Source organism: Nicotiana tabacum, chromosome 23 (genome assembly GCF_000715075.1).
Source record: "Nicotiana tabacum cultivar K326 chromosome 23, ASM71507v2, whole genome shotgun sequence".
Classification (NCBI taxonomy): Eukaryota; Viridiplantae; Streptophyta; class Magnoliopsida; order Solanales; family Solanaceae; genus Nicotiana; species Nicotiana tabacum.
Window position 1 is genome coordinate 12260199 of NC_134102.1, and position 10610 is coordinate 12270808.

Here is a 10610-nt window from a genome sequence, read left to right on the forward strand (position 1 = left end):
AATTGTTGGGTTTACTAAGTGAAGACTTTTTGTGGAATTCTTGAAATTTGCAAATAATTTTTGAAGTTGGTATTCGTTTGAATTTTCCTCATACAATTTTTGATTTTTTTTGTAAGGTGAATATTCGATGTCTGAAGATGTATGTCAAGTGAATTTTCAAATCTTCAACTTTTATGCTTTCAATCTTCTTGGAACTTCCAAATAATTTTTTGAAGTTGGTATTCGTTTGAATTTCCTCATTCAACTTTAGATTTTTTTTCTTACGATGTCTGAAGATTTATGTCAAGTGAATTTTCAAATCTTCAGCTTTTTTGCTTTAAATCTTCAGCTATCCCAAAGACTCCACTATTTAAGGGAGCAAATTCCCTAATTTTAAGAAGTTATAGATTTTGGCCAAACATACCGATATTAACGAGCCTGTTTTCTCCGAAGATTAACGAGCTTAATAGACTCCCTTTGAACTTAAAAGAGTTGATTAACTGAGTGATATGTATAGTAGTCTCAACTCTTAAGGGTACAAGTTTTACAAGACTAAGCATGTAAAGGGTGTAGTGTATACGACCTGACTTCCACATCAGATATTAACTAGTCTGATAAAAATTAAAGCCTTTGGCCAAAATGTAAAAGCACCAACAAATATGATACAAAATAAAGTTGATATTATGTAGTAATCCATAATTTGACACTCTCACATAGGATATCAATTTCACCTGAGTTTGACGAGATGAGAACCGAAAAAGGCACATATATAACATTACATATAGATAGGCCAGATGTAGAAACAAGATTTGAACTTTATAGGTTCAAGTCCAGAATTCTACCACAATTCATTTGATTTACTAGGTTCGAGATAAATTATCTGTTCTTATTTAGTAAACTTTTCAACACATATACAAGCTCTGAGCCAAAGTTACTTGGTTCTTATGAACCATAATTAAAGTACTACATCCGCCTCCGGAAGAAACTAGCATGCAGGTTTCATATGATCAGCACACACTTCAGGTGGCCGGGGAATAGATTGCCAACCTGTGCAGATCTGGAGAACAGCTTTGAGGGAGTCTGAGGCAGGTTCCAGTGTCCAGACAGGGTAAAATTCACTTGGATGAAAAACACACTCTTCACCAACACCTGTTAACAACATTCCCTGAGCTCCATTGAGAAACAAGTCCCCTTCAGATCTGATTAAACCTGTCCTTGCTTCTTCCTTATCTGCTGCCTAAATAACCAAAAACGATTCAAAAACCGAAAAGGAAAGCATATAAAGACCCTTCATAACAGCAATATATTTGGTATATAAGTAGTTAGGAGAAATAAGAAAATTAATATTCTTTTTGACACATTAAAAGCCCCAACACTCCAACATTGAAACCAAACGGCACTCTAAGCTTGGTCTTTTTTGGTAGGAGATAGAACGAGACAACAACAACAACAACAACAACAACATACCCAGTATAATCCCACAAGTGGGGTCTGGAGGAGATAGAACGAGAATTGATGTAAAATTACTATAGCTCAAATATGTTAGCCTAATTCCATGTGCTATTGTCCTTGAGCCTAAGGATAATTATAAAGGCCATTTTATGGCATAATGGCAGTCAACATCTTTTACCCACAACTAGAGTCATGTGCTTCTTTCCAACTATGCCCCATGATCCCCAAGGTGCCATATAACAGTAGGAACTAACGTACTCAGTAATTATAGGGATATGAGAGAGCTCAACAAGTTTTCAGCTTCTGGTTCATTGAAAAAGTTAGGGTACCAATGACACTTCTATACCAAATAAGAGAAGCATGGAGACTAAAAAGTAAGTATGATATTTTTCAGGGGAAGACTCTGTTCGGGAATTTTCACAACAAGGTTTATTCTCAAAAAGAAATTCAAAATAAGGTTGTTTTTTTCCAAGTAGTAATTTTCACAATAGGAATAGGATTACACTTGATCAAACCAATTTTTACAAATCATTTTTCTTTTTTATCATAGCGGTGTTCGGATCAGCTTGCTCACACCTCAATTGATCCACTGACCAGCCTGCTACAACCACAAGTGTCATTGTAATCTTACCTGCTAAGGGTGAAGTGGATAGGCTCATACTGAGTGTTGTAGCTGGAACTCAAACCCGGAATCTCCAATCACTGAACCATATCCTTGGGGATAAATCCAACTCTAATCTAGTACAAGCAATTCTGATCTAGTCAATCTAACTCACATGTTATCCATCTTTAACATCAAGCACTTTAGGATTTATTTAATCTTAGCCTGATAAATTTAGGAACCATGATTCAAAAAAAAAATAAAAAAAAATAGTGCGACTTACATGGTGTAATTTTAAAATGAAACAGACATAATAAATAATTCATAATATATAATAAAAACAACACCAAGAGATCAGCATATCTTTGGAAAAACTTGATGCAAAATTGGGTTTGCTCCAAGTATCCACTGAAGCAAAACTAATATGTCTCAAGTCTCCTCTTTAAATCAAGATTCTCCCAAATGTCAATTAAATACTCCGAGAACTAGAACTGGCAAAATTGGTTGTACTTGCCTTATTCAATTTGGACTAAAAGATTTCCCAAACATTATGTTAAAGGATCAAATCTTGAGCACGCTACAACTTCTAACAAATAGAGAATACTTTCTTCAAGTACTCAAAGGCAGAATAAATTTATCGAACAACTAGAGAAACTATTAGAGGAAAATAGTAAAACAAAAAAAACCACTTTCAACGTACGCTATAACTGAACAATGTATCAATGTATCAATTTGGGTTGCAAAAGGACTAAGAAAACCATCTGTAAAAGATAAAACCTTCACCTTGAAAAAACAAAGATAGTGATGCTGCGCTAATTAAAAGGCATTGCATTACCTTCTCTGTGTAGTATTCAAAAGCTTTTTTCTTCTGTGTAGCTTCATATATGTTGCATTGGGAATGTATCTGGAATCAACAATGGCAAACAATATATTATAAATTATTAACATGCATCAAACTGCATCCAGGAAGAAGCAAATTTACCTGTGATTCTACGCTGGCACAAATAGCATATATACCCCAATTTCTAGTGTAATTGTTGTACAGATGAACTTTTCCAAATCTAACACGAGGTTGCCTCTGCCGTGTCCCGTCAAAAAAGCAATGGTGGATGGTCACTCTGATACATCTATCACCAATATGAGACGGGTCTGCTCCAATAAGCATTGTCTTATCATGCTGAGCAAAATAACATCTGCAGAAAACATTCCTTAGGATCATTAATCTGCCGTGGAAATTATCTCAATGTACAGAATCCGAGAAACAGCTACCAGTACCTAGAAATAGTGATATCTGTGCTTTGTCTGGTTATATCGATTAGCCCATCATCATAATCACGAAGAGAACATCGGTCTATCCAAATGTGCCTAGAATTTGGTTTTATTTGAATGCCATCAACGTCATGACCTCTGCCACCTTCAAACTCCAAATTGCATATGATTATGTGCTCACAATCCTTCAGTTGTAAGCCTTTGCCAGTGAGTTTTATCCTTTGGCCACGGCCATCAATAGTTTTATAAGATGATACACGTAGGTAAGACGCGAGATGAATGGTGCCTGAAACTTCAAAAACAATCCATAGTGGTTCTTTCTTACGGCATCCATCACGAAGTGATCCTGAACCATCATCTACAAACAAGAAAGTGGATGGTGTTAACTTTTGGAAGCTACCTACTCCACCTAGATGAGTAACATATGACATTTTAACTACAAACTGACATGTCTCAATCTTTTGGATGCCCAAATTAAGTTCTTAAGAGCAAACCATGTTTATGCACAATAAGCACCAACAGATTCAAGTTCTACTACTTTTTTGTTTTTTATAAAGATTATTAAGTTGTACATCCTCTAAAATAAAGTCATCTTTTCTTTGTTAGGAGAACAAGAAGGGAATAGAAAAACAGCATACTATTAGTTAGAATGTAAAATAATTCTTTGTTAGGCGAAGACATACTGAGACGATCCACCCCCCTTATAACAAGAAACCTGAGAGCGGACAGCTAATGCATTCCACTTATTAAACAAGGTTCTGTGGTCGGTCCGTGACCCCTGGATGCCGAGCAGATAATGTATAAGGCCTTTTGTTATCCAGCAGAATCCAGAGTGTAAAATTACCAAAAAACAATCCATTCTCACCATTAACTGATGAGAAAGAAATAGTATTTATTCACATGACATTTTCTACATTCTAGACAAGTTAATCCGAGGGGGATAATAGTTACTACTATCCAAATTCATGTGGAAAATTATCCGAAGTGAGAATTTGATCAACCTTCATTAACCCTTTTTAGATAACCGATTCTTTAACCTTTTCGCAGAAATTAAATTTTTCTGAACAGATTATCAACTTGTTTAGACAACCTATATAAAGAATATACCTCATTAAACCTACATACACTATACCAGCTTAACTATAGCTACAATGTTTGGTGCTAATCATATCTTAATTCAGATAAGCAGTTCCAATTTCATGCACATTAAATACCTGAAAGTGCATCTGGTATGGAGAAAAAGTTTTAGAGTGAAAATGTTTTTCGAGAAATGTTTTACCTTATGAAATCATTTTGTGGATCGTTTTGCTATTTGGTTGGATAGGTGACATACAGTAATCCTACAAGTAGTACATGTCATAAGGATAGCGGGACAGTGTTCTGAGGATACTTTCTGAGCATTAGAGCTGAAACAATGTCTAAAAGTTAATCCTTAGCTTCAAATTATGTGATATAATTTGATCTGACATTGACTTTAAGAATCAAAGGAAGACATTTGAAACTTGTGGTCTCAAACATGCTATAAAATTTGTGTGGCTATACGACTTTTGACGTTTGTACTCTTAAACATGCCATAACATTTGTGCGGCTATAAAAATTTTTCATTCATAGTAAAATGGAAAGTTTAGTTAAATTGTCTTAAATATATAAATATGTTATTCTTTTTGAACGGATTAATAAGAAAATAGTGTCACATAAAATGAAACAGAGAGAGTAATTGAATCATATAACAGGGAATAAAAGTCAGACAAGGGAAAAAATTACTTACACCCCGTGTTTACACCAAAGCACATTAATTTATCATAGTGAAGTGACAATTGAGATGAAAATATATATTAACTTAACCAGATTAAGTCATAAGAGTGTATATAAAAACCACATGTTATGTATTTATTAAATTGGTATAACGCCGAATAAATACCTCAGCCCCAAACAAGTGAGGTCGACTACATGAATCCTCACTGACCATGTTACTTCTATCAAACTCATTTCATGCTAATATTATGTCAGTTCCGGCCTTAAGGTAAGGCAAGTAAAGCAAAGGCTTTAGGCCCCATAATTTTGGGGGCCTCATTTTTTGCTAGTAGTAGGTTTATGAAATAATTTTTTTCAAAAAGTTAAGCATTTTAAAATAAAAAAGTATATTTTAAGAAAATGAAAAGAAAATTTTATTATATTTGAATAATTCAATGCATATGAAAATATTTTTGATTTCTATTTAGTGGTTAAAAATATTGCATTAACCTCGAGAGTTCCTTAAAACATAATAGTCAATTGATATTGACGATTTAGACTTATTTTTCAAATTAAAACTGTTAAAGAAATTATATAATTAGAAGATAATACTCTAATTGATAATTCAATGTACTTAATCATATAAGAGGACTTGATTCTTTTTCAAATGCATATATTGCTTATAGAATAATATTAACGATTTTTATACTAGTTGCATATACGGAAATAATTCTGAAGAAATTAAAATTGATAAAATTTTACTTTAAGATCAACAATGTTTCGAGATAAATTAAATAGATTATCTATACATATTATTAATTGTAAAAAATAATTAGAAGAAATTGATTATAAACAAAATTATTACTTAACTTTACATTTCAAAAAGCTAGATAAATAAACTTCAAATAAAAATATATACAAAGTTTTTGTTTTAAATTTTTTTTTACGGCCTCCAATCAATTATTATGCCAATGCAAATAAAAAGGATTAAAAGTACTCTATATTTTTCTTTCAGAAAACTGGAGAATTATTCTATCATATCAATCTGCTTTTACATACAAAATTAATAATGATCGCAGTTCTTATTCCTAAAGCACGATATCTATAATTCACTTTTGATCAATGGAGGAGGAGGAGGAGGAGGAACAAACCGGCCAATGTAGTGACGGAATAGACCGGACCGTTTAGACCACCGATGGAAAACCTGCCAAATCCTTCGGCTCGACCGGCTAGAGCTTTTAAGCTCGAATCTACATCAGAATATGGTAACACCGCCATTGCTAAGCAGTAATTTAGTTTTTACTTAGCTCTAGCTTTTGGCGTTAAACCGGTAAATTTTAGCAGGCCGTTGAACCGGAAAATGAAATAAGAATATTTGGATTGGTCACATCAAAAGAGATTTATAAGTACGGCACAGACAGTTGAGAGTTTAGCCTTCTAAATTGGAGACTTTTAAATTGGCAACAGATTTTTTACTATAAATAACCATTATTCTACATTTACACATATGACTAATTTAGATTTGTGTGGAAAATGTGTAAAAGAATAAAGGGCTGATGAAAAAGAAAAAGAGAAAGAATAAAGGGCTCTCTATCAAAAGGAAATTCTAATATTTCTAATTCAAGAAATAAAAGACTTTATCATCCAGGTCACATATTTTCTAGACGTGTTTAATTCCTGCGCGTTGTATAAAATATATTTACATAATGAGTCGTATATTAATTGGCCAATAACACCTCGATATGAACTTATGGTAGTTTACTCTTATATTAATTGAAGTTGAATACTAGAATATAATTCTGATTTTGTGGTGTTTAGTGTTAGGACTCAATTTTTTCCACCATGAACCAAAAAGAAAATGTAGGATGAAAAATATTTACTGGATTTTTATGTAGAATTCTAATCTTTTCATCTATTATTAACGTAAGACTTTGTTTGAATGACCAATAAGTTTAAATGGTGAAACATGATGATTGAGGATTCATATTGCTATAGCATCATATTTATCCGAATCCAATATTTTTTATACAGAATATAAATTGTTATGTGAAAATCTACAAAAATTCTAAATAAATATTAGAATCGAACCTATAATTTTAGAAGTATAATGAATTCAGTTTAATACTAAATTTTTTAAATATTAAATCTATCTAAGTTAAAATTTTGAATTAGTTTCTAACATATATATAAGTTGCCTTTGTACCAATCGGTGAAGAACCTGAGAAAATAGAGAGACAATAATAAACAGGTTTCAAAGATATTGCAGTTGGAAACATAAGGATCAATCTTTACTAATATCTTAAATGGCTTGAGAAAGTAGTTATAACATGTTATTGTATATCTTTATTGGTTTCTTTATGCATTTATGTGTTCGGTGAATATTAAACAGGGATTGAAAGAGTACCATTAGGAGTTGTTTGGTAAGATGTATTAAGGAAAATAATATATGTATTAGCTTTCATATTATTAATCCCTCGTTTGATTGTATTTTTCAAACTATATATAACTAATACCTGTATTAGTTATACACTATATTCAGTATTATTCTTATATATAGCAAACCTGATATTAGCTATACAATATAAAGATAGAATTGCTATTTCAACACCTTTTTCAATTCCTTTCCAAAGTTTTTGTTGGGTATTTTTGTAAAGAAATAATTTTAAAAAAAAAATTGTGCAATGCATGTTATTTTTAATACACTAAATCAAACAGTCAATAAGAAATAAATCCAGCATAACTAATCCCGACTTATCTAATTCCAACATTACTAATTCTATTCTTAGCATTATTATACATCCTATTCAGTATTATCCACACACCTACCAAACTACCCCTTAAAGCACAACTGGATGTTGAATGTTCAGTAATTCCACCATGTCAAACATCAAATAAACTTTTCAACAGTGGCACTTTGGCTCTATTATTGAATTTATTGTCAAACATCTGGCTCACATCTTTGGTACTTAGTTTTAAGGTTTAGGTTGGTACTCCCCTTTGATATTCAGAAGTGATACTTTAACTTACTAAACTTTTTATACCTGGTTAACTATCTAATAACCACTGTTACTAATTTATTATGAACAATTTCTTCTAATTATCTTTAAAGTAATTTGATGCAAAAAAGGATCTCTATGACAACCTGTTGAACTTCTGAAATCTACTTGTTTACCCTCAAAATCGGATAACAATTGAATTTGTAAGTAATTTTAAGGATATGTGGACTAATTTGACACAAAATGATAAATTAGATTGCAATTAAAATAAATAATGGTAAAGTAAATGCAAACCACACGAATTGAACAGTATTAGCCTTGGCAGGTTAATCACCCTCGAGCCAGGTACGCTTCGATCGGTGTCAGGATACCGAAGAACAAGAGCTTAAAGAGAAAAAATAATGATGTATTGCTTTGGAATGTGTGTTACCATCTCTTCAATGAATTATCAGACCCCCTTTTATATAGTAGAGGAGTCCTACTTTAGGTACAATTCTATAAAAGGTAAAAATCCCTTGATTTACTTATTGCCGGTTCCTTACTGATACGCGCCGAGATTCCCGCCGCAATATCTGCCCGTTTAAGGATATTTCGGTCTTCTGTTGGTTATGCTAACAATGTTTCTTAGAGCTCGTTCGGGGCTAGGGTCGACTCCGGGGTCTCGGACTCAATGTTCTCGAAGGCAGGTGTCCTGACCCCGGGTTCTAGTCCGGTGTGACTCGGGGCCGATCTTCAGTCTTGCATTGTCATGTTCCGAGCTTGTCCTTTCATGTCGTAGGCGAACTCGATCTCTATCGTATACAGATAGTACCCTCGTTTTTAGAAGAGTAGACGACGAGAAACGACATGAGCTTCCGATTCTTTTTTCAACACCACACGACAGAAACGACAAAACATTCAAAACGTCTCGTCAGTCAAGTCTTAATGGCATTAAATATTTGTCAGTTGCTGGTCGGCCACTCCTGGATGCAAACTGTCGTTGAAAAACTATAAATACCCCATCATTTTCTCATTCAAACTTTACATTCAAACCTTCTGCCCTCGTACCTTAGCAATCTTAATATTTTCAGGCACTTATATTTCGGTTATTTGAGATCTTTTTATAAGAACTTCTGTTCCGTCTTCATCCCAAACCATCAAGTGTACTCTTTTAACTTCCTCCTTTTCCCTTCATTTTCAAAGAAATGGCGAAGACTTCAAAAATCGTTCCCCAAAAAGAAATTCCTTCTATCTCGCGACCGGCTACCGAAAAGACCATTTCGCGTAATGTTATCGAGGAACCAGTACTGGAACCTCCTCTGAAAATGTTCATCCCGGGGGGGGATGCCTGGTCAATGCTGATTTTAAGGTCGAAAAGCCCTCCTCTGTACCAGGCCGATGCGAGGAGGTCTCGAGGTACATCTGCTCGATCACCGAGGATATTCTCTCCGAAGTCAAAAAAGATTGTAACTAGATTGACAAACATGTGGTGGTTCCCGAACCTGACGAAGCCATCACCACCCACGTCGAGGGATTTTTAAGTGTTTACACTTATCCCTTCACGCTGGGCCCCTTGTACCCGGTTATCATCGACTTTTGCAAAAGATATGAGGTAACCCTCGGTCAAATTCACCCTTATTTCTGGAGGATCGTAATCCTCCTCCATTTCTTTGTAAGCAAGATCGAATGGTGCCCTTTCACTATCGACCACCTCATGCGCTTATACAATCCCCGACTCTACCGGGGGGTACTGATCAAGCTCGCCCGTCGGGCCAGTAAAGCCCCGTTCTCGAGTATCGATGAAGGTAGAGATCGAGGTTGGCTAGGCCATTTCATCCGAGAGAGGACCTCAGACTTAATCCCGGCCGAGTACATGCCGTTCCCTGAGAAATGGAACATGTCACGTAAGTATAATTTTGCTTCCAAAATTTAATTTATCGCTTTTTTCCTTCCTTCTTTTCGGTGTGCTGTGGTGGTGTAGCTATTGCTCGGGGTCCCAAATGCAGTTCCTCGACTCAAGGAGTGGGTCGAGGGCATCGTATTACAAATGCCTTATTCTTAGATTTCGTGGCGCGAGCTTTCAAAGGGCCGATGGGAGGCCCGTTCGCACGGTGAGATCTCTTTTATGAGTAATATTTGGTTTCCCTTTTACATCATTAAGTTCTCACTTGTTTTATTTCCTTTTGCAGGTTTATCCAAGGATGTCAAAATGAGGCCTTCATCCGGTAGCGATGATTTCCCTATCGAGTCCCCTGCTCCGAGACAGGGTGAAGAGAAGAAAAGAAAAAGGGCTCCGAGTTCTCCGAGCTTGGAGAAGAAGAAGCCAAGGAGAAGGCTGGTGCGTAAATCCAAAGAAAGCACCAGCGCTCGAGCACCATCTTTGGATTATCTCTATCGGCTGAGTGATGAATCCAAAGAAGAACAAGAAGAAGAAGACTTCAATCTGGTGGCCTGAGTGTCGTCACGACTCGAAGGGCAAGGAACATCCGAACCGTAGAGAGATGAGGCCGATCTGCCTCAAGTTAGGGAGGTCGAAGCTTCTCGGGATGTGGGCGACTCCCTAAAGGAAGAACACGGTGTGATCGACATCACCGAGTCAC

At 35.1% G+C, this 10610-nt stretch overlaps 1 protein-coding gene across 1 annotated transcript; it reads right to left on the reverse strand.

The window, feature by feature from the left end:
* Positions 1 to 639: 639 nt before the first annotated feature.
* LOC107780493 (putative pectate lyase 4) lies at positions 640 to 6458 on the reverse strand. The gene is made up of 5 exons (XM_016601043.2): positions 6187 to 6458; positions 3308 to 3659; positions 3015 to 3225; positions 2868 to 2936; positions 640 to 1216 (listed from the first exon to the last, which is right to left on the reverse strand). The coding sequence occupies exons 1-5, from the start codon at positions 6311 to 6313 to the stop codon at positions 965 to 967; spliced, it is 1011 nt and encodes a 336-aa protein (XP_016456529.1). The 5' UTR covers positions 6314 to 6458; the 3' UTR covers positions 640 to 964.
* Between the last annotated feature and the right edge of the window lie 4152 nt (positions 6459 to 10610).

Excerpts from the sequence above, each read along its gene's own strand:
- LOC107780493 (XM_016601043.2), bottom strand. The coding sequence starts at position 6,313 with ATGGCGGTGTTACCATATTCTGATGTAGATTCGAGCTTAAAAGCTCTA. Across the intron at positions 3,660-6,186 it reads TTCCGTCACTACATTGGCCG|ATGATGGTTCAGGATCACTT; the intron begins GTTTGTTCCTCC and ends TCTTGTTTGTAG. Across the intron at positions 1,217-2,867 it reads TTGAATACTACACAGAGAAG|GCAGCAGATAAGGAAGAAGC; the intron begins GTAATGCAATGC and ends TTGGTTATTTAG.